The 27,578-nt window shown below is 47.3% G+C and overlaps 2 protein-coding genes across 3 annotated transcripts in view; both read right to left on the reverse strand.

Annotated features, from left to right (window-relative positions):
- Positions 1-4,709, reverse strand: part of LOC306933081 (sodium channel regulatory subunit beta-4-like) — a 24,833-nt gene extending 20,124 nt beyond the window's left edge. Inside the window, exon 1 of the mRNA XM_079515086.1 lies at positions 4,576-4,709. Within this exon, the coding sequence (XP_079371212.1) occupies positions 4,576-4,669 (94 nt within the window). The 5' untranslated portion in view covers positions 4,670-4,709. The remainder of the gene's footprint in view (positions 1-4,575) is intronic.
- A 19,865-nt stretch (positions 4,710-24,574) lies between these two features.
- The window catches only part of scn2b (sodium channel, voltage-gated, type II, beta), a 30,626-nt gene continuing 27,622 nt past the window's right edge, over positions 24,575-27,578 (reverse strand). The window contains exon 5 of one of the 2 annotated variants that reach the window (XM_079514712.1): positions 24,575-26,127. In XM_079514712.1, coding sequence (XP_079370838.1) covers positions 26,097-26,127 — 31 coding nt within the window. In that variant the 3' untranslated portion in view covers positions 24,575-26,096. The remainder of the gene's footprint in view (positions 26,128-27,578) is intronic. The other variant, XM_079514713.1, reaches the window with a different exon arrangement.

A 27,578-nucleotide genomic window follows, 5' to 3' on the forward strand; every position in this document is an offset into this window, starting at 1 on the left:
AAAGACAAAATGTATGTAGATAAGATAGATTTTCTTTAGTTTTTCATCATAAATGTATATGCCCACCCCAGTATTTTATACTGCCATTATTATCATAGTGTATATTTTTATATGAAAATGCTGACATGACCACAAAGTGGTTACTGTAACTCTGTCTGTCGGTTTTATGAATATTTATCCAATGAAATTAAAGGTATTAAAAGCAACCACCCAAGAAAGCATTGCATATCATTAAAGGTATATTCAGTGATTTCACTTAATTCAAATATCACTTATTTTTTTGTTTTGTTGTGATAATCCTCCCTATACTATAGAGTGTTCTGAGCATATAAGGAGTTCCTCCCTGTCCCCAGTGAGTCCATGGGGTCAAAAAACCTTAGGTTTCATTTTTGGCTAGGTTGCACTTCCCCCCACTGTATCTTGTTACCGGGGCAGACCGGGGTTTTTTCCAAATCACCCAAATCCCTAAATGCTCATTTAATAAAGTAATTATTTGATATATTTTTGTGTGTGTAATATTGTATGAGTTTATCATGTATATTCTATTATTATGCGAAAAATAGATGACTAGACAATTTGTGGTATGGTCGAGGAATGCAATTCAAATAATGTAGATACTTCAATTGGATGAATTTGTGTCACTGGCTATCATTGACTAGTGAGTACAGTTTTATTACAATTGACATATAAGTACATTTTGAAAATGTACTTATATGTAAAAGGAACTGTAATTGAGAACAGAAATAGGATCAATAAAACAATAACAACTACAACAACTACTACTAATTCTACTTTGACTACTGTTACCACACATACTGTACACACACAGGCACACACAAATTGTAACGCTGCTGTGGTGTGGAAGAATGTTTTATCAACTGAAAGCTGAATGCTCTCATAAATTCAGTGTCGCATACTGTAGATGGCGTGAGGGCTACCTTTTGTCAACACAGACATTTGGGATTACCTAACCTGAAATATCCTGTTAATAAAGTTAATAAACTGATTGGCTCTTGATAAGAAAGACAGCCATTTAAAGAGGATATGTTGGGGAGGATGTTATCACATGATTTAAAGGGACAATTCATCTCTTTTGCAACAAGATCTTATTTTAATAATGTTTAGGACACAAGAAACACTTTCCTGGGGGTTTTGATGTGTTTAATATGTGTTTTAGATAATGTATTTTAGTCGTGACACCATGTTCATGACCAAAACTTGTCATGAAAATGTGGTCTCACTTCCTTCCTGGACTACAAGTCACACCCTAGGTCACACCTCCACGCAGCCTCCCCCTCTCCACAAGGAGGGGCAGTGCACCAAAGCATTATGGGCATTCCGCAACCCAGTCAAACCCTAGTCAAACACACAGAAGTCATAATTTGTATGGCCATAGGGTGCAGATTTGAAATTGTGCTATAATGTTATCTACTACAAATACTATTAACATAGAGTGACTCCAGTTTCTATAACCCTAAATCTAACCCTAACCCTAACCACAGTCTTAACCGGCCACGTAAGTCCCCTAACCTAATATCAGTCTTAACCAGCCATGTAAGTCAGCTTCACAATGTTTTCGCTTCGGTGGCAGTCATTTCACTTCCACATTTCCTAGTTGCCTATAGCGTGTGAAAACGTGTACGTCACCAAGAGGAGTGCGGCGTCTGAAAAGCTAGGGACGGCCCTCTCGTGGGCATTAAATTCTAGCGATTCTACGTCTTTTTGTAAACTCGTCAATCTGGGTTCCTTGGTGCTGTCTCCATGCTGGAAAGCTGAAAATCTATTTCCGTTTTCTGGCTCATTCCCTCGACGTGACCTGCTGTGGCACTTATTTACTGAGCAAGTCTTCACCATTGTGAGGTCAGTTTAAAAAAAGAACGTATACAAGCACACTGGATAGTCGCTCAATGTAAACAAACCAGACAAGCCAACAAGTATGGCGGCCGCTACCACGTGACACATATGTTGACGCCCCCTCCAGGAGATTTTGGTACACACTATACTCGTGATAGGCAGTATATGTGGAAATGTCCATACTGGCTGGTCCAGATAAGAATATACTGGTGATTATCGGTTGATAACATTCGAAGTGGGTGGCAAGTCAGTCAAACCTCCTGTCAGCTGGGAGGCTATGATAAATTACTTGGGGATGTTCCCTGTGCTCATGACAAGCTCCACGTTTTACCCTATTCCTCCATTGCACTCTTATGCCATACTCAGGGTGGGAAACCCCACACTAACAGGACCAAATGTAATCAGAGTATATCCTTTATCAGTACTCTGCCTTTCCCAATAGGATATGTTGCCCATGCTCCCTTATATAAAATAATACTCATATCATTCACATCTTGTTGCATTGAAGTTATAGACAACTGATAATTCTAGCCTGAAATGAAATGATTACTATATTTACCCAGGGTATCTGGGCTAAGCTCAAGAACTTGTTTCCAGCCAGGCCCTGCTCATAGAACATTTCATCGTAGTGGTTCAATGCCTTGTTCAAGGGCACTTCAGCGGTGGTAATTTTAACGTGTCGGGCCGCTGATTCGAACTGGCGACCTTCCGGTATCAAGACCGCTCCGCAATCCGTTCGGCCACCGCTGCCTAACTCACATCTTGTTGCATTGAAGTTATAGACAACTGATAATTCTAGCCTAACTCACATCTTGTTGCATTGAAGTTATAGACAACTGATAATTCTAGCCTAACTCACATCTTGTTGCATTGAAGTTATAGACAACTGATCATTCTAGCCTAACTCACATCTTGTTGCATTGAAGTTATATAGACAACTGATAATTCTAGCCTAACTCACATCTTGTTGCATTGAAGTTATAGACAACTGATAATTCTAGCCTAACTCACATCTTGTTGCATTGAAGTTATAGACAATTGATAATTCTAGCCTAACTCACATCTTGTTGCATTGAAGTTATAGACAACTGATAATTCTAGCCTAACTCACATCTTGTTGCATTGAAGTTATAGACAACTGATCATTCTAGCCTAACTCACATCTTGTTGCATTGAAGTTATATAGACAACTGATAATTCTAGCCTAACTCACATCTTGTTGCATTGAAGTTATAGACAACTGATAATTCTAGCCTAACTCACATCTTGTTGCATTGAAGTTATAGACAATTGATAATTCTAGCCTAACTCACATCTTGTTGCATTGAAGTTATAGACAACTGATAATTCTAGCCTAACTCACAATCTCAGCCACTGGGGAAAAAACACTTTTCAGGGGAGAGGGGGGAAAGCTTTTGAATTTAAAGACATAGTTTTAGTGATGTATAGCGTGTGAAAACGTGTACGTCACCAAGAGGGGGGCGGCGTCTGAAAAGCTAGGGTTGGCCCTCTCGTGGGCATTCAATTCTAGCCCACATCACTCAGGTGGTATGTTTTTGTAAATATTGAGCTCGTTCTTGGCGACAACATAGTGAACCAACACCAGGATGGATAGAAAGAACGTCGGGCCCAAATACATTACAAGGACAAGGAAAATGTTGTGAACAAACACGGCTGTGCTTAGATACTTTGTTGAACGTTATGTCTCTGCGCCTGTGCACCGTACAGCCGAGATCCAAGCCATTCTACGTATTTTTGTAAACTCGTCAATCGGGGTTCCTTGATGCTGTCTCCATGCTGGAAAGCTGAACATCTAATTCCGTTTTCTGGCTCATTTCCTCGACGCGACCTGCTGTGGCACTTATTTACTGAGCAAGTCTGCACCATTGTGAGGTCAGTTTAAAAAAAAGAACGTATACAAAGCACACGGATAGTCGCTCAATGTAAACAAACCAGACAAGCCAGCAAGTATGGCGGCCGCTACCACGTGACACATATGTTGACGCCCCCCTCCAGGAGTTTTGGTACACCCTATACATGCATGAGAGGTTCAGTGTACCAACCCGACAAATGCAGCCCTTTCAATGGTGGCAATTGGGATGTTTACTGATACAAGGCATATAAAAGGCAACCAACATGTCAACGTTTTCAGCTGTTGATGAGACAGGTTAACCAGGCCATGAATACTTGAATACGTTCTTTAAATTCTCCAGCCATCCAACTAGTACAAGTTACCAAGTTAAGATTGGGTCGAGTTAGTCATTATGATTCCCTCTCTACCGCAGCGAGTTGTTTTGCTCATTTTGCTCTGTCAAGTAGCGAAACAGAGATAGAGAGTGGGGGGTGACAGAGAAACAGAGATAGAGAGTGGGGGGTGACAGAGAAACAGAGATAGAGACTGGGGGGTGACAGAGAAACAGAGATAGAGACTGGGGGGTGACAGAGAAACAGAGATAGAGAGTGGGGGGTGACAGAGAAACAGAGATAGAGACTGGGGGGTGACAGAGAAAGAGAGAGAGATACAGACAGTAAAATCCTCAGGGTTCATTTAATTCCACTATAGAGTCAAATTAACACTGCATATTTGACCGTGAGGAGGGTGAACTGGAAAGGGCAGGAGTGTTATAAACAAAGATAAATGAAGTGAATTAGAATGAGACTCACACATACAGGTAGAGGGAAGGGCAGGTTAAAGGCATGCTGTAGGTGAGAGGAACTCACCCAGACACAGGGTCAGCACCAGACCAGCATGAAGAAGATGGCCCGATGTCCATCGCCTGCAGACACCCACACCACTGCTGTCTTTTGACGCCATGGCTCTGTCTGTCTGTCTGTCTGTCTGTCTGTCTGTCTGTCTGTCTGTCTGTCTGTGATTCAGTGTCTGTCTGCCTGTTTGCTGTCTGTCCAGTCTGGAGTCAAGTCCAGTGCTGTGTAAACGTATATGTCTTTCAAGATGTCCGTGTGTGTGTGTGCGTGTGTGTGTGCGTGTGTGTGTGTGTGTGTGTGTGTGTGTGTTTGGGTGTGTGTGTGTGTATGTGTGTATGTGTGTGGGAGTGTGGGACACTGATCTAGAGTCTGATCCCAGATCAGTCCCCTCCCCTCCCTCTATCGCACCACTCTCCTCCTCTGCAAGCTGTCCCAGCAATGAACAGAAAGAGAGAGAGACAGAGACACAAACACACAGAGAGAGAGAGAGAGAGCAGGGGATAAATTCCTTCAGGGCACCCTGTATCTTCCACTTGTGTCCCTTGTGCTGTGGCTGTGTGCTGCAGGTAGCCCAGGAACGTAGACGGATGGAAAGACAAGACAAGGCGGGGGTGAAGAAGACATCAATGCCCGATCCAATAGTATGGCAACTGAATGGAGAATTCAGCCTCCCTCTCCCACATCATCTCTCTTCTCCGCGGTGGCAGTCGTCGCTGTGGAGATTATCCAGCCAAGGCAGTGTACGCGAGGCAGGCGGGTCCTGGAGAGGAGGTGCTGGTGGTGTTGCACTGCTACAGCAGTGTAGTAGTTGGGTAGCTCCACTACGCAGCTAGAGAGGTGGGATCACTGAGGAGCCTCACAGAGGGAGACATACGTAGGCTGAAGGAGGGGGTTGGGGAGAGAGAGAGAGAGAGAGAGAGAGAGAGAGAGAGAGGGGAAAGCAGCGAGCGTGCGTCTCCCAAGCCGGCGCAGAGAGAAATGAGCAGTGAAGAGCTACTGCAGAGGTAGAGAGAGATCGAGGAATGGAGAGAGAGAGGTAGAAATAAATATATATATATTTATATATACAGTATATATAGAGACAGGATGGTGTAACTAGGGCACCGAGACTGACTGGGACATATTTACATACGAGAAAAGGGTAGAGAGATGGTAGTGATAATAATAGATAAAGAGAGGTAGAGATAGAGAGAGAATAAAAGTGCACAGAAATAAGGAGAGAGCAGGGCAGATTATATCACATACCGCACACACTTAACACACGCTCGCATGCATGCACACACACACACGCACGCACGCACGCACGCACGCAGGCAGGCAGGCAGGCACGCGCGCACGCACGCACGCACGCGCGCACGCACGCACGCGCGCGCGCAGCCTGGCTGAGTCAGCATTACTCCAGAGGGTCTCAGACAGAGAGATATGGGCTGGTCTCTTCTTTCACACCAAATATACATCTCTTTATTGCTGTCACTGCTTCTCCTCTTTCACAAGCTCCTGTCTTACTCTTGCTTTTGTCTCGGTCTCTGCTAACATGCAGTAACATGCGTAAAACTATATACCCCAAGTGGTTTTTAAATCATGGTGGCCACTGTGTGACCTTACTCTTGAACGAACTCTTGAATATCCATTTAGGGTCCGACCATATGGGAATGGCCCCACCATTTTGTATTATCTTCCAAATAATCTTTTTTGGGGGAGGCACGATGGCACAGTCAGTAGCACTGTCGCTTCACAGCTAGAAGGTCCTGAGTTCGATTCCCACGTAATCAGCGCCCATATACCCTAGGTGGGGTTGGTGAAAGGGCCTTTCTATGTGGAGTTTGCATGTTCTCTCCGTGTCCCCTAGGGTAGTTACCCTCACAAAAAACATGCAGTAATGCTGGTCTCTATACTGCCTCCCCCTGGTCAGCCAGGGCATCTGATGGAGGGGAAAGGAACTGGTTGGAATATATGTGTTCTTTCTACACGCTACATCCTACCGGGGAAACTTCCCCGGTAGGATGATAAGAAGCGGCCTGCTCACTCCTCATGCATTGAAAGAAGCATGGGCTCAGTTCGGGGCTCTCCCCAGGTTGTCAGAGGGAGAGTAGCACCCATAATTACAGCTTAGGGCAATTGGCACCGGGTGAAAACATAAAATAAAATAAGATAAACAATCATGCAACACATTTTATCAAGATGTATCAATCATATTTTTAGATTCCATTTTGATTGGTTATTTTGGCTTCCAAAGTTTGCAGGAGGGGCCCATTTGGTGAAGAATTAATGCCACAAATTATGAATGTACCGTCCAATGTTCTCCCAATTTTAATAACACATCAAGGGGCCTCTATACATTACAGAGCCAAAAGCGATTTCACTTCCAAGGGGATGTGAAAGGAGGGACACCCGTGTGCGGGTGTCCCTCCTTTCACATTGTATATGCCTCGTCATCATCGCACCTGCTCCAAACCTACCGGGTGTGCGGAAGTCATCTCTTTATACTTCCAAGGGGATGCCACATGATGTCATGCTCATGGGGGCATGCTGAAAACATGAATAAGATAAAAAATAAAAAGTCCATAGACTTGGCTGCCCTCAAACAAATAGGTGGGACCTATTCTTACTAAAATTGACATAATATATTATGAAGGCAACATTCAATCATACCCAAATTTGAATCACATGCTGAGGGACCTCAAAGCAAGTTAAGCAACCCTACAACCACAGCTTCCTTGTGTCTGACACAGCCTTGCGTATAGGTAAGGCCTGGTGCAGACCGGCACTGCAAGGAGAGAAATTTGCTAGTTGTAATATTATAAGTCCCACTCCCAGCTGTGTAGAGCTCTCTCCTTTGGACCACACAATCATGGGTTCGATGCCAACTCAGCATATGAGTAGCACGGATTGGATGCGGAAAGTCTTGTGGTATAAGTACTGAGAGCTGATGGTGGCTGTGGCAGTCCGGGATAGGCTCCTGTGTTCTCGTCTGATATAGGGGGTGGCGGTGGCTCAGGGGTAGAGTGCCTGGATGGGAACCGCAAGGTTGCCAGTTCGAACCCGGGCTCCCCAGAGTTTATCTAAGCTCATCTCGCTCAAGAATCGCCTATGGGTGGCGCCATTTCCATGGCGTAAACACAGAACATTCCATATACTCATGAAACAATATTTGATTGGGTCGTGCAACTGTCTGTCACGGTGTGGCTGCCGGTTCCACCCGGAGTCCTTAAAAGCAGCCCACCAACCGGAAGACAACATTCCTGCTTTTTTCTGTGTGTGATACAGACGTTCTTTCTAAGACTACCATAATACTCCGTTGAAAGTTGTATTCCCCTTGGACGAGTGCTCTCACTTGTACCCTGGAATTCGCGGTGAAAACCCGGTGGTCTTACACTCACGAACGAAGAAGCGAAACGTGTCGGAAGACCGTACGTTAGCCGCGAAGCTCCGTCTGGCCCTCGGAAGAAGAACCAGCCGGCAATAGACGAGCCACAGCCGCTCGTCGGAAAGAAGCCCTCAGCCCAGCGGCCTGCAGAAGTCTCTCAAACCGCGCTGCTCTGCCACGGTGAGTTGAACAGCCTCCGTTTTACAACCTCAGATTGTTAGCTCAGTTTTCCCCTGTTTCTCCGTTCTACCGTCGGAAACTGTTTAGGGACCTTGCTAGCTAACACGCGGTTTACAGACTCTCTCTCAGCCCACGCTGAACCACGCTCTTTCCCGCTACGCTGTGTCGCGAGACCCCGTTAGCTAGGAAGCCCCGCTACAAGAAGCACAGGCTTCCAGAAGGCCTTGCGGCCTACCGCTAGTTCGGCAACGTGCCGCTGCTCTGTGTCGGAAGACCCTAGCTACTAGCTAGCTACTATCTAGAGGCCCTTTTAGCTACTTATAGCCTCCCTAGCTACTTTCGGATACTTCTGTTACCTCTAGCTGTCACGGTACGCTCCTCTGCCCTTGGACTTTGTCTGTGTTTTGGGACTTATTATTTGTATTTGTGTTCTGTACCTTATTTTGTAGTAGTGTTCTGTGAATTCCTGTCTGCCTTGTTTTCTGTCTCCTGCCTTGTCTCACCTCCCTGTGATTAGTGTAGTGTTCTCCTCCTGTGTCATGTTAGTCTCCCAGCCTATCCCAGTGTTGATTGTGTGTTTCAGTTCACCTGTGTGTAGTTAGTCTTGTCTATATATATGCCCCAGTGTTTTCAGTTCCTTGTCGGTTCGTCGTCGTAAGTGACGTGGTTATTTTCTTGTGTTTTCCTAGTCATGCCAAGTCCTTGTTATTTCCAAGTGTTTTCACAGTGTGAGTTTTGAGTATTAAAACCTCTTGAATATTCATCTTGCCTGTGCCTGGTTCGTTCTGCACCTGAGTCCTACATCTCCAGAACCACATCGGGACAGTACGAACCGACCAAGATGGACTCAGCAGAACGAAAGCTCTTTCAGCAGAAGGTACAGGAGTTTGATTATGCCGTGAATTACCTCATTGCTTCACCTCCCAGCCAGCATGCTGAGCTGCTGGGGAGGATTTCAGCCCAGCAGAAATGGCTTGGTGAGAGGCCGTGGGTGAGCCACTTCATTCCTCACCTTGAAGTGGTCAAGAAAAGGCTGAATAGCTTTCAGCTGTCCAGTTCTGGCCCCCCTGCTTCCCAGCCTGCTTGTGACCAGCCCCAGTCAATCAGACTCGGGTTTGTGGGCCTCCAGCCTGCATCTGCTTCTGCCATCCACACTCCTGCACCACTGGAAGACCAGCCTATGAGCCTGCTTGCCTACTTTTGTAGGAAGGTAAAGATTCCTGTCTATCCTGAGCCGACCCCCGTCCAGGACCCATATGAGGGGTCACGCTTGGCCCTTTGTGTGGGGAACCATGGGCCGGCCAGGAGAAGGCGTGGTCGCCATGGCTCTCAACATCCTCCCAGTGGTCTCCAAGGCACCCCACTGCCCAGCTCTCTGCCTGCAGCCCCGTCTGCAGCCCAGGCTCCTCCACCTGCAGTCCCGTCTGCAGCCCCAGCTCCTCCACCTGCAGTCCCGTCTGCAGCCCCAGCTCCTCTACCTGCAGTCCCGTCTGCAGCCCCAGCTCCTCCACCTGCAGTCCCGTCTGCAGCCCCAGCTCCTCCACCTGCAGTCCCGTCTGCAGCCCCAGCTCCTCCACCTGCAGTCCCGTCTGCAGCCCCAGCTCCTCCACCTGCAGTCCCGTCTGCAGCCCCAGCTCCTCCACCTGCAGTCCCGTCTGCAGCCCCAGCTCCTCCACCTGCAGCCCCAGCTCCTCCGCCTGCAGTCCTGCCTATGCAGCTCTCCTCCGAGGCCCCGTCGCTGCAGCTCGCCTCTGAGGCCCCGTCACTGCAGCTCGCCTCTGAGGCCCCGTCGCTGCAGCTCACCTCTGAGGCCCCGTCACTGCAGCTCACCTCTGAGGCCCCGTCGCTGCAGCGCACCTCTGAGGCCCCGTCGCTGCAGCTCACCTCTGAGGCCCCGTCGCTGCAGCTCACCTCTGAGGCCCCGTCGCTGCAGCTCACCTCTGAGGCCCCGTCGCTGCAGCGCACCTCTGAGGCCCCGTCGCTGCAGCTCACCTCTGAGGCCCCATCGCTGCAGCTCACCTCTGAGGCCCCGTCGCTGCAGCTCGCCTCCTCTCAGGCCCTGCCGCTGAAGCCCGCTGCCACTGAGGCTCCGCTGCCGCAACTCTGCGCCCCAATGACTGTGTCACCCAGTTGTCCCGTGCCTGTGCTGCCTGGCCCTCTGCTGCCCAGTACTCCGAAGTGGCCCCACCTGTCTGGTCGTCCTCCAGACTCTCCTCCCAAGCGGCCGGGCCGACCTCACTGGTTTCCTGGGTGGCTCCGCCCATCTGGTCGACCTCCGGACCCTCCTAAGCGGCCGTGCCAACATCACAGCTTGCCTGGGTGGCTCCGCCCATGTGGCCGTCCTCCTGACCCTTTTCCCAAGTGGCCAGGCCAACTTCACTGTCCTCCTGGGTGGTTCCAACTGCCTGGCCGTCCTCCAGACCAACTCCACCCTTCAGTTCAACCTGGCCATCCATCTGGGGTCCTTGTCCCCAGACCCCTTTTCCTCTGTCCCCTCCTCCAGACCCCCTCCACCCACCCGGCTCAATGTTCCTTGTCTGAGTTTTGGGACATCTGGAAGCTGTCCGTCGAGGGGGAGGTACTGTCACGGTACGCTCCTCTGCCCTTGGACTTTGTCTGTGTTTTGGGACTTATTATTTGTATTTGTGTTCTGTACCTTATTTTGTAGTAGTGTTCTGTGAATTCCTGTCTGCCTTGTTTTCTGTCTCCTGCCTTGTCTCACCTCCCTGTGATTAGTGTAGTGTTCTCCTCCTGTGTCATGTTAGTCTCCCAGCCTATCCCAGTGTTGATTGTGTGTTTCAGTTCACCTGTGTGTAGTTAGTCTTGTCTATATATATATGCCCCAGTGTTTTCAGTTCCTTGTCGGTTCGTCGTCGTAAGTGACGTGGTTATTTTCTTGTGTTTTCCTAGTCATGCCAAGTCCTTGTTATTTCCAAGTGTTTTCACAGTGTGAGTTTTGAGTATTAAAACCTCTTGAATATTCATCTTGCCTGTGCCTGGTTCGTTCTGCACCTGAGTCCTACATCTCCAGAACCACATCGTGACACTAGCTACTGTAGGCTACCTTTGGCTTTGTTTGTGTCTAATTGTAGCTATTTCTAAGCCGCTTCTAGCTACATCTAGCAACTTTGTAGCTATGTACTAGCTACTTCTAGCTACTTCTAGCTACTTTCCCCTCTGGGCTTCATGGGACACCGCGCTTGGCCTACAAGACCCTTTCCTTGTGTCGGAAGACCCTGGTTAGTTTTCTAGCCTTAACTACACCTCAGTGGACGGTTGAAAAACTACACTAGGCAACATGGCTACTGGCGGTGACGCTACACAGCGCAACCAGGCCCAGGATTGACCGTCAGCGTGTGTGCTTCAGTCGCAGCTGCGACAGAACCCTGGCAGCAGACGACCCGCACACCTCGTGCATGTTCTGTTTAGGCCTTGAGCATGCTCGTCAGGCCTTTGAAACACATGGTTACTGTCCATGCTGCCTTGTCCTCTCTACTAAGGACAAGGGTCGCCGCCTCTCACGTGTCGGAGCGCACTTCAGGAGGATCCTCAGCGCTGATGACCCCATCAGGGGTCCCGACGGAGATGGAGGTTTCGACCTCAGAGCTGGCCTCCCCCGTGCGGTCGTTGACCCTTGGCCTAACCTTCCTCCCCCTAGTGGGAGGATCCCTGCCAAGTCCAGCTCCACTGTGACCAAGCCTCGGGCCTGCCCCACGGCGACAGTCACAAGGCGTGATTTGGACCGTGGGTCTAAATCACCAGCCAGGAAGGCGGCGAAGAGGGCCCCATCCCCCCGTCACGGGAGGGAGCCCCGCAAGGACGCCCCGCAAGGACGCCAACCCCAACCGGCGCCTAGACGTCGCCAGCTGGCCGCGTCCTTCACCAACGCTTGGACTGACAGAGCCGGAAGGGCCCACAGTCCTGATACCTACTACAGCTCCACTGGCGCTGCTAGAGCCGAAACGGCCCGCAGCCCCGACCGTGTTGTCTATCCCCCACAGCGTCTCAGTGACACCTGGGGCGAGGAGATGGATGAGGTGGATCCTCGAGACGACTTGCCTTCATACCAGGACCCTCCAGAGGATTACACGGTCTTGGACGAAGTGTACTCGTCCAACGAAGAGGACGACTACGACGGGACAGGAGATCTCGGGTCCCCTGACCCCGATGTCGTCCTGGACCGTGGCATGCCCTTCGGTGACCTGCCGGACACCGACCGAGCGTACCCGGACAACAGGGAGCCGCAGAGCAAGTGACACCGTCCCCGTCCCAGGGGAGACGAGACCAGACGTCCCCCCTCCCCCCCCGAGCCTGGATTTGAGTGTTGTGGCCACGGCCCAGGAAGAGGCGTAGGCTTGCGACGCAGGCCGTCACCACGGGTGGCCCTGCAACCTATTGTCCAAGTGTTGTTGTTTCCAATGTTAATGTCAAATGTTTTCCTGTAATAAAGGCTATGCCATTAAAAACAAAACAACAACAACAACATCGGGGGGACATGAACCCACTGCCAGGAGTAGCCCCGGGGCTCTCCGAAACAGTGGGACGGGACTTTGGCCTTGTGACCGGCCTAAGCGCCACCGGCAGGACGGGTCATGCCGAAAGTTTCTCTGGTCCACCAGGGGGCGCCAGCCCTGCGCGACTACGCGCTCCCCTGGCGATGGAGAACCCCCTTGCGCGTCGCCTGACACAGTGGGAACTGTGTGGAGCGTCTCCTTGGGTTCTCCGCACTATAGCGAGGGGTTACAGGCTCCAGTTCGCTATGAGACCCCCCGCATTCGGAGAAGTCCTCTACTCCGATGCACGCGGTCAAGCGGGTCAGGTTCTCCAGCAGGAGATCAACTCTCTGTTGGAGAAGAAGGCTGTCAGAGAGGTACCCCTGAGCCAGAGTCGCAGCGGGTTTTACTCACGCTACTTCCTGGTCAAGAAAAAGGGGGGGGGGGGGGGCTGCGTCCAATCATGGACCTACGAGCTCTCAATCGGTACCTCAAGACCTTCCGCTTCAAGATGCTGACAGCCAAGTCTCTGGTGCGTTCTATACGCCCAAACGACTGGTTTACATCGATAGACCTGAAAGACGCCTACTTTCACATCCCTATCTACCCAGCTCACAGGAAATTCCTGAGATTTGGCTTCAAGGGGAAGGTGTACGAGTACACAGTTCTCCCCTTCGGGATGTCCCTGAGCCCCAGGGTGTTTGTCAAATGCACCGAGGCGGCTCTAGCCCCTCTACGGCGGCGAGGTCTACGTGTGGCGAGCTACATCGACGACTGGCTTCTGAGCACAGACTCACCACAGGAGGCACTACGGAACACCGCCCGGGTGGTGTCCCACATGTCCTCCTTGGGGTTCACCATCAATCACGAGAAGAGTGTGATGGTGCCCGCCAGGTCGATCAACTTCATAGGCATAGCGCTGGATTCAGTCTCCTTCACCGCTCGGTTGAGTCCGGAGAGGATCGACGCCTTCCTGAAGTGCGTAGCCTTGTTCCAGAGAGGGCACAGACTGCCACTCAGGATCTGCCTACGTATGGCGGGACTGATGGCATCAGCCATCTCTCTGGTGCGGTTGGGCAGACTCCACATGAGACCCTTTCAGCGCTGGCTGAGGTCTCTACGGGTGCCCACCAGATTCCTCTCACGGCGAGTGACGGTCTCCGGGGACTGCACACTCGCCCTGAGATGGTGGTCGGACAGACGGGTCCTGACGGAGGGAGTCCCTCTGGGTCTACCGCTGGTCAGGAAAGTCGTCACCACGGACGCGAGCCTGAGTGGGTGGGGGGCCACCCACGAAGGCAGGTCAGCCAGAGGAATATGGGATGGAACCTTGGAGTCCGCCCATATCAATTATCTGGAACTCCTAGCGGTCTTCCTCGCGTTGCGAGAGTTCGAGCCGCTCATACGGGGTTGTCATGTCCTCGTCCGTACCGACAACACGACAACGATGTGCTACATCAACAGGCAGGGAGGACTGAGGTCCTTACGCCTGCACACGTTGGCATACAGGCTTCTGACTTGGTGCGACGGACGTCTTCTGTCTCTGACAGCCTGCCACGTCCCGGGACTACTGAACGCAGGTGCAGACCTGCTATCCAGAGGTCCTCTCCGTTACAGCAACTGGTCCCTACACCCGGGTGTGGCGGAACAGATCTGGGACAGGTTCGGGACGCCGGTGGCAGACCTGTTCGCGGCAGACGAGAACAAGAAGTGTCCACTCTTTTTCTCCCTGACGGGCTCACCAACGTTGGGACTGGACGCGATGGCACATCGGTGGCCTCAGGGCCTACTCTATGCGTTCCCTCCACTAGAACTGATTCCCTTCACCTTAGCCAGGGTGAGGGTTCAGGGTTCGAACGTGCTCCTAGTGGCTCCGTCCCGGGGGTCCTGGAGGCAGGACATCTTTCCCCTCCTCTACGACCAGCCCTGGCAGCTCCCTCTATGGAGGGATGTGCTTACCCAGGCGGGTCACGAGATATTCCACCGGCGTCCACAGGACTTAGACCTCTGGGTCTGGCCGGTGAAGGGTCGACCCTAGAAGCCACAGGCTTGCCCCCTGGAGTCATTGAGACGATTTTGGGAGCCAGGGCACCTTCGACTAGGCAGCGGTACAACACTGCCTGGAACGTGTTCATGCGCTGGTGCGCGGCGAGGCCGGAACGGGCTGTTCCCTTTCAAGCCTCGGTGGTTCTTATCCTGACTTTCCTGCAGGAATTGCTGGATAGAAATTTGGGGAACTCCTCAGTCAAACTCAATCTGGCGACCATCTCGGCCTACCATGTGGGTATGAACAACAGACCAATAAGTGAAAACGTATTGATTCGTCAGTTCATGAGAGGTGTCAGACGTGCTCGGCCGGTATCTAGATCCTTGGTTCCGTCCTGGGATCTGACTTTGGTGCTGGACGCCCTGTCGAGAGCCCCCTTCGAACCACTGGACACAGTGGGTTTGAAGTTTCTCTCACTAAAGACCGCCCTGCTGGTCGCCTTGACTACAGCGAAGCGATCTAGTGACATGCATGCGCTCTCAGTGAGTCCTAGCTGCATGAGGTTCAGTGGAAACGATACCAGGGTTTCGCTCAGGCCGAACCTGTCGTTCCTGCCTAAGAACTTTCCCTCCGGATGTGCTCCGATGGACTTGGCAGCGTTCCACCCGCCCCCGTTCGCATCAGCGGAGGACAAGAGGCTGAATTGTCTCTGTCCAGTCAGGGCGCTGAGACTGTATATAGACAGGACTGCTGCCTTTAGGAAGGGCAATCAGTTGTTTGTCGCATGGGACCCTCAGAGAAGAGGGAATCCCATAACCAAGGTAAGACTTTCGCAATTGGTTGTGGAAGCCATACAGTTGACCTATGCCGAAAGAGGTCAACCCCAGAGGGGTTGCGGGCTCACTCTACAAGGGGCATGTCTGCATCCTGGGCTCTTGCAAGGGGAGCCTCACTTCAGGATGTGTGTACGGCGGCGAGTTGGTCGTCCCCTTCGACCTTCGCCACGTACTATAACTTGGACGTGGCATCTTCTGGGATTGCTCACGCTGTTCTGGGAGCTGCCGCTAGGTGATGGGACGGTTAGGAATAACGGTCTCACGCGCGCTCCGAGTGATAGATCCTAGGGCACATGAGATGGGAAACCATCAGCCCGTGTCGGAGTGGTTAGACAGTTTACACTGGCTGGCTCCTTCGATAGGATCTTATATAAAAATAAATTTAATTTTATATATGTATATCAAATAAGACTACTGGGCCTGTGGTCCAGATAGCCTCTGTGTCCCTGCATTTTCTGGGGAAGGGGTCCCGGGTCGGGCCTCCTTTTCAACTGGTGGTAGTGATACGGGGGGTTTATGTACACCCTTAGGCGATTCTTGAGCGAGATGAGCTTAGATAAACTCTGGGTTACTTTAGTAACCTCAGTTTATCAAGCGAATCGAGCGAGAGAATCGCCCTTACTACCCTTCTTGCTTAGAAAGAGCACAGAAAAAAGACTGGTTGATAGGAATGTTGTCTTCCGGTTGGTGGGCTGCTTTTAAGGACTCCGGGTGGAACCGGCAGCCACACCGTGACAGTTGCACGACCCAATCAAATATTGTTTCGTGAGTATATGGAATGTTCTGTGTTTACGCCATGGAAATAGCGCCACCCTTAGGCGATTCTCTCGCTCGATTCACTTGATAAACTGAGGTTACTAAAGTAACCCAGAGTTACTGTCGAAGTGTCCTTGAGCAAGACACTGAACCCCTAATTGCTCCCGATGTGCTAGTTGGTGCCTTGCATGGTTTCCGCTGCCATCGGTGTATGAATGGGTGAATGTAATGCACAATCTATGTAAAGCGCCTTGGATAAAAGGCGCTATATAAATGCACCATTTACCATTTACCATTTATACCAACAATAAGCCTCTCCGGCCTACTTACTTCCTAGGCTACTGACCCACAGACACAGACAGACATCTGTGGATTTTTGTTCCTGGACAACCGCCAGTCCGACCAAATTCCCACTTGGCACAACGGGGTCAATCGGTCCGACAGTGCCAGAGTTATTTGTGGGACATGCACAGGTGGTTCATGCAGAGATTCTGTGCATTCTTCAAGGACCTCCATAATGGCATTTAAAATGGGACACAGAGAGACTGACACACAGACAGAAATAAATGAATGGAGATATATAGCAATCTTACTGTAAATACAGTAGAATAAATGCCTAGTTATTTTTGCTACAACCTAATGGATGTGATGATTATGGTAATGAAAGAAATCACATTTTCGGAGAAAGTTACAGGAAATAACTGATATGTCCGATAACACATTTTCATTGGCTCTCTTTTTGTATTGCACATGCAAGCGCACTCTGCTCTCTTACACGCACGCACGCACGCACACACACACAAGGTCAGGTGATTGATCAGTTGGCAACTGATGTCAATGTTCATGTTTCTGACTGACTGACAGACAGGGAGGAGAGAAAGACATTCTACAGAGAGAGGAGGGACAAATGAAACACAATCGTAGATAAATATACTCTCCAACATATTGTAAATCCGTGCACAGCACGCACACACACACACGTCGCACGCACGCACGCACGCACGCATGCACACACACACACACACACACACACACACACACACACACAGGCACTTGCACGCACACACACACACACACACACACACACACACACACACACACACACACACACACACACACACACACCTGCCAATGGACAGGGTGACCTTGGATGCTGTGCACTGAACGTAGACGGAGCCTCAGAGGACATTACACAGATGAGGCCTGAAGAGAGGGAGGGGGGACTGTGAAGACAAGATGGGGGGTGGAAGCAGAGAGAGAGAGAGAGAGAGGGGGGGGGGGGACTGCATGTGAAGACAATATGGGGGTGGAAGCAGAGAGAGAGAGAGGGAGAGAGAGAGAGAGAGAGAGAGAGAGAGAGAGAGACACACACACAGAGAGAGAGAGAGAGAGAGGGGGGGGGGACTGTGAAGACAAGATGGGGGTGGAAGCAGAGAGAGAGAGAGAGAGAGAGAGAGAGAGAGAGAGAGAGAGAGGGGGGGGGGGCAGGGGGAAGAAGTACTGAGTGTGGAGGAGAGAGAGAGAGAGAGAGAGAGAGAGAGAGATACAGAGAGAGAGAGAGAGAGAGAGAGACAGACCGAGCAAACAAAAAGGGAGGAGATTGGGACGGGGTGACAGGAGGGGAGGGAGGTGTGCAGGCAGAGGCAAAGGATGGAGGGAAGAGAAATGGAGGGAGGGAGGGGCTGCATGGAGGTCTTTGTGGGACCCATACACACACAGTTTGAACCTGCTTTCTGTCTCATCGCTTCAACCTGCAGCATCCTCCTCCCCTCCCTCTCAGTCTCTCCCCCTCCTCTCTGCAGCAGCCCAGTGAGTGAGCACATTTCACAGAGCGTCCTGAGTCGAGGATGAGAAGCACGGGGGGGAGGGCCTCACCTCTCTCTCTCTCTCTCTCTTCATCTCTCCCCTCTCATTTTCTCAACCTCGGTCCTCTCCGTCGTCTTGTTAACACCCGCGTCGATGTGGTTTGGTGTCGGGGCTCGCCTTTTCCCTCCTGCTCTGCTCGTCACCCTTTCCTTCGCCTCTCCAATTCCGGCACAGTTTCTGGTAGTTTGTGTCACTGTCATCCGACTGTGTCTGTCTGCTTGTTTGACTGCCTGTGTATCCGTCCGTCCGTCTGTCTGTCCAATGGTGTGGAACTAAAAGCTTCAAAAGGTGAGTGCTGGTAGAAGTTATGAGCAGCGCACGCACGCACGCACGCACGCACGCACGCACGCACGCACGCACGCACACATAGCTTTGGTGCATTATACTGTATAGTTCTTCATGGAAGGAGCTTGTGAATTAGTAGGTTGGAATGTCAGTTGGTACCAGAGTCTCACTGTTGCAACGGTATATGGAATTTAAGGGTATGGCCTCTTGGTGGAGGTTAGGGGTCAGAAGTGGGTTAAGGTGCAACCTGCCATTTTAACATGTTGAGTCTGTCTGTATGTTAGTAAGAGTGCGCGGTTTGAACATGGCTGTGTGTTAAACTTTCACAGAATAAGAAGTGAGAGTGCTAAAACAAATCTTTGAATGATTTGATTTGATTTATTTATTAGATCCCCATTAGCTTTCTGTGAATCACAGCAGCTACTCTTCCTGGGGTCTTAACACATCATCAAAAACATTTTTCCATATTATTACATACGCACATACAACATTCATCCAACATTCATTTAACTTACAATAGAAGACAGTTGGCTGATAAGTGGCCTTGTATATTGCTTTGGATTCCTTGTGTACTGTATAAATATTTTATCGTTGATTAACAATAATTAGGCCTAATTATCGGCCTAATTAAATATACTTTATTGTATAAAATACAATACCAATTGGTATTATTAAAGGGGAGAAATAATCGACCAAAGTTAAGTTTCCAAACTTTTTGTGAGGAGTTTATATAGACCAATTTATTATTTACAAACATTGGGACTGGGCGCACGGGTGACTGTTTCATGTAATCAATTCCCAACAGATCTCCAAACCTGTTGTTTTGGGGAGCGCTGGTTTCAGTTCATTCAACCTCTCTTGTGTGTTGGCTAGTGAGGTGCACCCTAGGAGACATTATGACAGTATTGCGCACAGAGAACAGCTGATATACAAGCTCACATTGCATCGCAGATGCAACTGTTGTGAGCGTAGAGGTCTGCGTGCGTGACACGTATAAATTATACTTGATAGGCAGCAGGTGCGCGTGCAGCCATGGACAAACCGGGGACAAACCCCCCTGGGAGTCGGGACAAACAGGCTCTGCTGCCATCAGTGCCGTGATCATGAGCGCACCTCCCGTTCTTATGACAGTGAATGTAGGTGTGGTTTTGAGGACAACTGCTTTGAATTGCTATTATTGTTCACACACAACAGAATATATTTCAAAAGTGAGAGATCACAATAAAAATCCTAATCATTCTTCCTCCACACTGGGAGAAAAACAGCATCTGAAAGTTTGATGGAGCATTTCTTTACACCTGAGTGCAGTTAGAACTTTTCCATTGCATCTTATGAGATGAGATGCATCTTGTGCTGCCGGCCTGCGCACGCATGCTGGTGCTTATCAGTGTGACATCGTCTCTTAAGGCGTCTATATTGCTCTTTGAATTTTATTAGTGGGCAGTTATATAGTGGGCATTATTACATACACATATTGTAATGTGCTATTTTGTCTTGCACAGAAGAGAAAAGAGGTAGCACATGCTCGTAGTCACGATGCAATACTTTATTTTAAGATGACCAACGTTTCGACAAAAAATGCCTTCTTCAGGGCATGATTTTGTATTGCTAACATTAACATTTCCAGTCATTTCCATTTCACTTCTGTGGCTGACCTGAACTGTATTTATCATCAGAAGAATATTCTTGTTAAGAACTGTTAGCAGCTGATCTAATATTCATTTGCCAAGATCAAACATTATGGCCCTCATTTATCAACGCGATTTGCACCCAAAAATGGGCATACGCCGACATCACAGCAATTCTGGTGTAGTTGTCGTACGTCCATTTTCTGTCGTATAGACAAGCGGAGCAACATTGTCTGACCAGCTGACAGGCTGGTCAGGCATCTAAACATACTGTATGTAAAATGTTTAGCTATAATTAAACTAATAAATAATACATATGAAAAAGATATATTTTGTAAAGGCATGTCATATGAAATTGGTAGGATATATACAAGCAATTAAAAACAATTAGAAGTTACAAGTTAGTTAGAAGCTTAACTTGCTTAATTTAAACAGTTGCATGTGCACATATACATGCAAGGATTAAATTGGGAGCGGCGCGCTGCCTGTGCTGGAATATTTTCATGACACGACAGAGAGACATTGGAGACTGCTGGAGGTGGAGAGTGAAGTCTTCCTTGCCCCTTGCCGTACTGTAGCCGCTGCCTACAGTAACAGCACAGTAGGCCTGTGTGGAGTTATGTCACTGTGCAACCTCCTTGTTTAAGGATAAACCCGACGCAACGATCGAATGTCAACTGTGCCGATCGGGAGACCGCATCGGGAGATATAGGTAACCCAACCAGCCGACCACCACACACCAGTTTACTCATCACTCCATAAACGCTCATATAATTGACAGCCACACTGGCTGGCTATATCTGTCATGACTCCTAAACGTGGTGTCACGAACCACAGTATCAGAGGACACAGTGACAGGAGGAGATGCACTCATTTATTTTTTTGACTCTACCCGTGCTCAAAACAACCCTTATTTTGAAGAGCCAAATATCCATAACCGGGTGTTACGATGACGTAATGCTGTGTGTGGTGTCTTGACCGGTTGTTGTTCTCTCGTTCGGTGCAGAAAAAACACGACCGCGCGCATCACAGCGCCTGCTGTCGGCCGTTGAAAAACCTTGTTTTCACCAGAAACGACATTCATTGCGCCGATGTGGATATACAGGCCATTGAAAGCAGCACATAGAGTGCAAGTGGATGCGCGCGCATCTTCAAAATGGCCGTCCACTGTCACACTTTACACTGGGATGCTAACGAGAGATAGCTATCGATGCGATCCGATCAAAACATGGATTAAAGAATATATACAGCCTAGAAAACGTAGGCTACGCTGTTGGCAAAAGACAAAAGACAAAAGTTAATCTACGCTTTCTACGTAGATTACACACACACACACACACACACACACACACACACACAATGCATAATTGCATATCCCTTGCATGTGTAGTAGCAGAAATCTATGTAGTGGCAGGAGCCTATGTATGCCTTTGAGCCTATGTATGCCTACAAAATTCCCTATAGTTACCTTTATTTCTTGCCTTCTGTGTGCAGGTTTTTCAGGCACCTTTAGTAATTCTACAGGACCTAGCTTATTTTTAGTTCAGGCTCCTGTTTGGGCACCCCCAGTTGTTCAGGACCCCAAGTTGTGTGTACTGTGCATCTTGCATGTATACAGACAAACAGAAGCAACAGAATGTGTTCTTGAAGAAGTAGGTTACAATATAAATGTATTTGTAAAGATTTATGATGAAAGAATTTATATATATATACTGTCCAAAAGTTCGTTTTTTGCTAAGTTATTTACCATGCTAAAGTTGCTAATATTAGCTCCCTGCTTCCCATAGCTTCATGAGGCTCCATTTAAGCTAAGGTTTGAAACTAGCCCGTCTCCGGACCCCCCGGGTTGAGCTCCTTTGGACCTACCACGTAGGGTCCGGTCTCACCGGCTTCACGCGACATGGGATGCAATCTGATTTACCCTGACTTACCCCTCTGCTGCGGTGTGGGTCTCACGCTGACATATTCCAAAAGAAGCATATGGACGCTATAGGATACAACGAACCCTCTCACCCCCCCCCCCCCCCCGAACGGCACAGAAGCCGTTAAGTATTTTTAATGTTTGTACGACCGTTTTGGCAGCTCTGAAATTCTCTCTTGTTGACATCCCATTGTACCGCCTCTCGGCATCTCGGTTGGCTAGCAGCGCCTCCCTACGCGCCTCGTAGGCGCAGCTAGCCAACCGAGATGTCAACAAGGAGGGACCGAAGAGAGAATTTCAGAGCTGGCAAAACGGTCGTACAAACATTAAAAATACTTAACGGCTTCTGTACCGTTCGGGGGGGGGGGGGGGTGAGAGGGTTCGTTGTATCCTATAGCGTCCATATGCTTCGTTTGGAATATGTCAGCGTGACACCCACACCGCAGCACAGGGCTAAGTCAGGGGAAATCAGATTGCATCCCATGTCGCTTGAATCCGGTGAGAAGGAACCCTACATAAAGTCATCAAAATGTCAGAAACTTTAACGTAGGGTTCCGAAAGGAGCTAGTTTGAAACATGACTTGCATATGTCCGTAATTCCTTTAGTATGTGGTTCAGTGTGCTAAAGTTACATTACTAGCCTGTTACCTACACTAGAGCCTATATTGTTCAGCTACATGCTAACTGAGTATAAACTGTATTCATTTTGGCTCTCTTTTATATCCCACATTTTGTACTTCTGTCACTATTTCAGATACCATTCACTTATGAGCAACCCTGTATGTCTGTACTACTATCAACAACATATAAAACTAATAAACACCATCAAGAGTCATCCTTGAGTCCAAGCTCCCTGACCAGAGCCCTGTGGTGGGCATATGCATCATACACCCCCTAAACATAAACAAGCTTGCTGCCTCTATTAGGCTACTAATTTTTACAGTAGGCATTGATGCCGGAGTGAGGTTGCAGAAAATAATTACTCAAAGAAAGTATTACGCATCAATAAGTAAATGTTCAGAAAGTGTTCAGAGAGTCTAGAATGTCCTGAGCTCATTTCTGAGAAGACGTGGGGATAGGGCCTTAAAAGACAGCAACCGCAAACACAGACAGTAGCTATACTCTAGAGGCAGATGTCACAGTGAACTCGGATTTTGCGGGAAAATCAGTTGTTGATGTTGTAGAAATGCTGACCAGTCCCTTGACTGGTGAAAAAAACTGTCCTCGTCAAAAGATATCTTTACTTCAAATGCAAATGAGTGTGAGCCAGACTTGAGCCATGAGATGTTGTTTTAATGACATATTTCAGTCAGTGTGTTGACAGCAATGAAGCAGCACAGAACAGCGATATTGTCCTAAAATAATATTTAAAAAACACGTGACTACAACTGCTTGTGCAAGCATTGGTTTGGTGTCTATACTGTCTGTTGAGGTAATATTCATTAAATATTTAGGGCAGATTCATGAACAGTAGGGAAACATATGACACAGGACATACCTGTATGACTTGTACAAATGTTGTCAGATGTTGTTAAAATTTGCCTTAGATTTGCCCCAAATGTTTAATTGCCATTACCTCACTGGCAGCTATAACATGCGTTGATAGGCAGTGTCCAAAACAGAATTTCTCCAACTAAATAAAATCAATTTATCAAAACGTCATCCTGTAAACGATTGCAATGTAAAATAACCACATTACATCTATTGCTCTATCAATCACCATAACATACTTTAATAAACATTTCAACATTATACAAACTATCAATGTAACAAAAGCAATCAAAAAACAAATACGTAGTGATACTACACATTACAGGTAACTGGCTCGATGACCATGCAAGTTATCGAGACCAAATACAGTAAGTAGGCTACAACCGGCTACAAGTAAAACAACTAAGTGTAAGGGGGGGGGGGTAATGTTTAACCTTCCATACTTTCGCCTACCATACTGTAGTGTACCTACTATTACTGTAAACAAACAAAAATTTATCTGACATTGCACATGGGCATTGACCATTGGCATTGCTGAAAGGGAGGAATCTCCAACTTTTCCCAAATTCTTTCACTTAAAAACAAATTTAAACTGAATTGTAGAGCGTTTAGTTGATTTACCAAGTCATGTCTTGCAAACATACCAAAAATGTCATTCATATGTCATTTGTGCTATGTTAAACCGTAGATTGCACAAATATCACAAATGTCATTACTTTAATTCTAATATTATGACCACTGGCAATTTATGTTTACTTTAGAAGAATAAACAAAAGTGTAGCATATATTCTAAAGCAGTGGTTCTCAAACTTTAGAATATCAAGGACTCCCAGTTTGGTATAGGCCCGGACTCCGATAACTCTCAAAGTTGTAACGACAGTGATTGTGTACAGTATATCATTGCTGTCAGGCAGACACCTCGTATCTCTGTATTTCAACTTAATCTTTTTAACATTTGTAACTTCTTTCGTAATGCCCTACTCCATCATACAAGAGTCGAGTGTCACACATAAGTAGTGAAAATAGATCTATCTATCTAGAGTAACGGCCACTATTGGTTCCTAATCAGTCCTTTAGTCCACGGCTATAGAGTAGCTATCAAATACCAATTTGAAAATGAAGTGAGTATCTGGGTGTCAAAGGTTTTATACTATATTCTGTCATCTTTCAGATTAACTACAGTGTAATGTTTTATACCTTTGCTTTGATATGAATTAATAATCAACTCTGTCATGACTGTCTTTTTCGAAATCATCCTGTGAAGATTATTTCCTGAATCAGTTGGTCAAAAAGGTCATTTGATCACTAACCCCTGTATGCTTAGCAATGTGTACAAAGGTTAAGGAGGTAGTTATTGATAATAGAGGGCAGGTAATTCAGACCACTGCCACTTTTCATTGCAATGTTTAATGCTTTGTTTATGCTCCTCTATTGTACAACAGTTTTGTCTTTCGTTTCATCTCAACATTTTCTTCTCCACTGTTTTGGATCTCAGATCATGCATATTATATGCCTGCTGTAAACGTTTTACATACATATACACAATATTGTATCATATTTTTGTCATACTTTTCATTTCCTACATGTATTCATCATAATCTTAGGTGTTTAAATAATCTTGTATACAAACATATAACATATACATTGTAAACATATCACATTATTGGAATGCATTATAAACATCCCATATCATGTCAATCATTATATAATCATACACATTCTTTATCATAATCATCTTAATAGTATGTTCTTTATATTCTTTTGCTATGCCATGAACATGTCACAGTGTTCCATCTGGATAAATATATGCCATACATTCTTCATGTTAAGAGCTGAAATATAAGCATATTGTAGCATATGCCTATCATCAAAATCTTGTCTATCAGCAGAGATCAATAACACAGTGTTAATTTGTCATGTTGAGATTGTATTACTATAAACTTCTCATAATGTTTGGTCAAACCTTACTGAGGTCATAAATATGTCTTCTATAAGTCAAAATATTATCATTGGGCAACAAAGCAGAATGTGATTGTAGGCACTGGCAGTTACTTGGAATATAATAAGTTCATATTTGTGCTTTAATAAATATACCTGTATAAAGCTCATCTTCAAAAAGTGAGCCAGTAAGTCCAAGCAAGGTCATATAGAGGACAAAGTATACAGCTATTTATCATATTAATCGTGTGCAAAATTGTGGTCAATGACTTATCAAAATGACAAAAAGCCATGGTCCCCATCGATATAGATGACTTAAAATGTGCCCACCAATAATTAGCTCGCATTTTAATAATCCCTATTCTATCGACTCAAATAAAATATGTCATTCCTATATACGGTAGACAGGGATCCATGCTGGGTGAACAGGTGCCTGTCTGCAGTGCACTATAAAAATGGCATGCTTTGCTGTGAGGAAGATTTCATATTCCTAATGGCATGATGCAGTCGGTGCTAAAGTGATATACAAAGTGTTTAAGTGTAGTACCGGTAAGTGTGTTAGGGATGTGTTGGAGCAGAGAGCAATGGAAAAAAACCTTCCATGGCTTCTTTCTAGGACTAGGTGATAAATGTATTGTTATCTTACTCACATACAGAAATACAGAAACACACGCACGCACGCACGCACGCACACACACGCACACACACACACACACACACACACACACACACACACACACACATGCTAGAAGGGGATGGTCACCGAACGATGACTCAAGCAGTGGTTACTATGCATCTTCGGGCAGGGGGTACAAGTCTCTGAAAGAGACGGAGAGGAAAGACGAGAGAAAAAGAGAAAAGAGTATGAGAAAAAAAAACATTTTGACCAAAAAGCAGTGAGATTCATGTCCTAACACATTCCCCGACAGCCTCAGCTCATCCTCTAGAGATGAAGTTGGTAGCAGGTAGAGAGATGTAGGGCATACAAAAAGAGGCTCACATGCACACACACGCACGCACAGCTGACATTAGAGAGGAATAGAGTGTGAAAACATGCACAGTAGAGTAGTAGCACAGCACGTATATATATGCAAGGGTATTTATGGTCAGGCTCCAAAATAGATTGTGAACTGCATGGTTTCTAGCACATCGTGTAGCAAGCAATATGATTAGATTTAAACAGCATGGTTTCTAGCACATTGTGTAGCAAGCAATATGATTAGTAGATTTAAACGGGATGGTTTCTACATCAAGTATAGGTAATATGATTAGTAGGTTTAATGAGTTCATCAAGTCTGGGGTTGAGAAATCTGCCAGGCTGTTGTCTCTGGTAGAATTACCTTGAATGAATTCATGAATATACAAGTAATTTGGATGGCTTCTTCCACTCAAGCTTTGGTTTCAGTCTCTTGCACAGGTAGGTTATGAGCAAGGCTTAATAAAAGCCTATTGGCTCATAAGGTTAGAATTGTTTCAATAGTAATTGCCTCTAAGCACAAGAAACACATTTTCTGTTGTTGTTAAGCCAAACACGTAACTCCATATAATTAATGTCAAAACAGGAGCTGTCTGAAACTAAGACATCTTGGCATGGACATCAATTAGGGAAGGAGCCACCGGCCTTAGGGAAGGAGACATTTGCCTTATTTGAAGACAGCAAAGAGGCAGCAGTCACTGCACAGCAGACTGCGGTATGTCCTTTACCAGCAAGAGTCTACTTTCCTCAAGCTGGAGAACAAGAAAAATAGCAGTGACAGTAACAGTGAGTTTAACAACTTGCTTCTTGTTTTGTATTAACAGCAAGAGGTCCATTGTCTGATGGAGCTCTTGGCTGTTGGCTCTTGGTATTAGAACAGTGTAGATCTGGAAAATGATGTTACAGTTATTTTACATATTTTCTATAGTTTCGTACTATAACGACAGGTGTGCTTTGGTCTCCTATAATACACCTCTGCTTAGTATAATTAGATCAGGACTTCAGCAGCGCAAACACCAGGCAGGCCTTTCAGAAGGCGACAGCACTCACTGGGTCCACCTAAAAAAGAAATCAGCCCTCCTAGACCCACTGACCACCTCGTTCACTAGAGACCTGACCGATTTCTATGCCAGGTTTGACACGCGCGACTGCTCCAGCTCCACTGAGTGGGAAATATTGCTCGGGAGCCAACCCACCTCTGAGCAATCACCCTTGTCCACTTCACAGACAGGGACGTCTACCATCAGCTCGTGACGTGCGAAGCTGGCATGGCCCCTGGCCCAGATGGGATCAC

This window comes from Electrona antarctica, assembly GCF_951216825.1.
Source record: "Electrona antarctica genome assembly, chromosome: 11".
In the NCBI taxonomy this organism is placed as follows: Eukaryota; Metazoa; Chordata; class Actinopteri; order Myctophiformes; family Myctophidae; genus Electrona; species Electrona antarctica.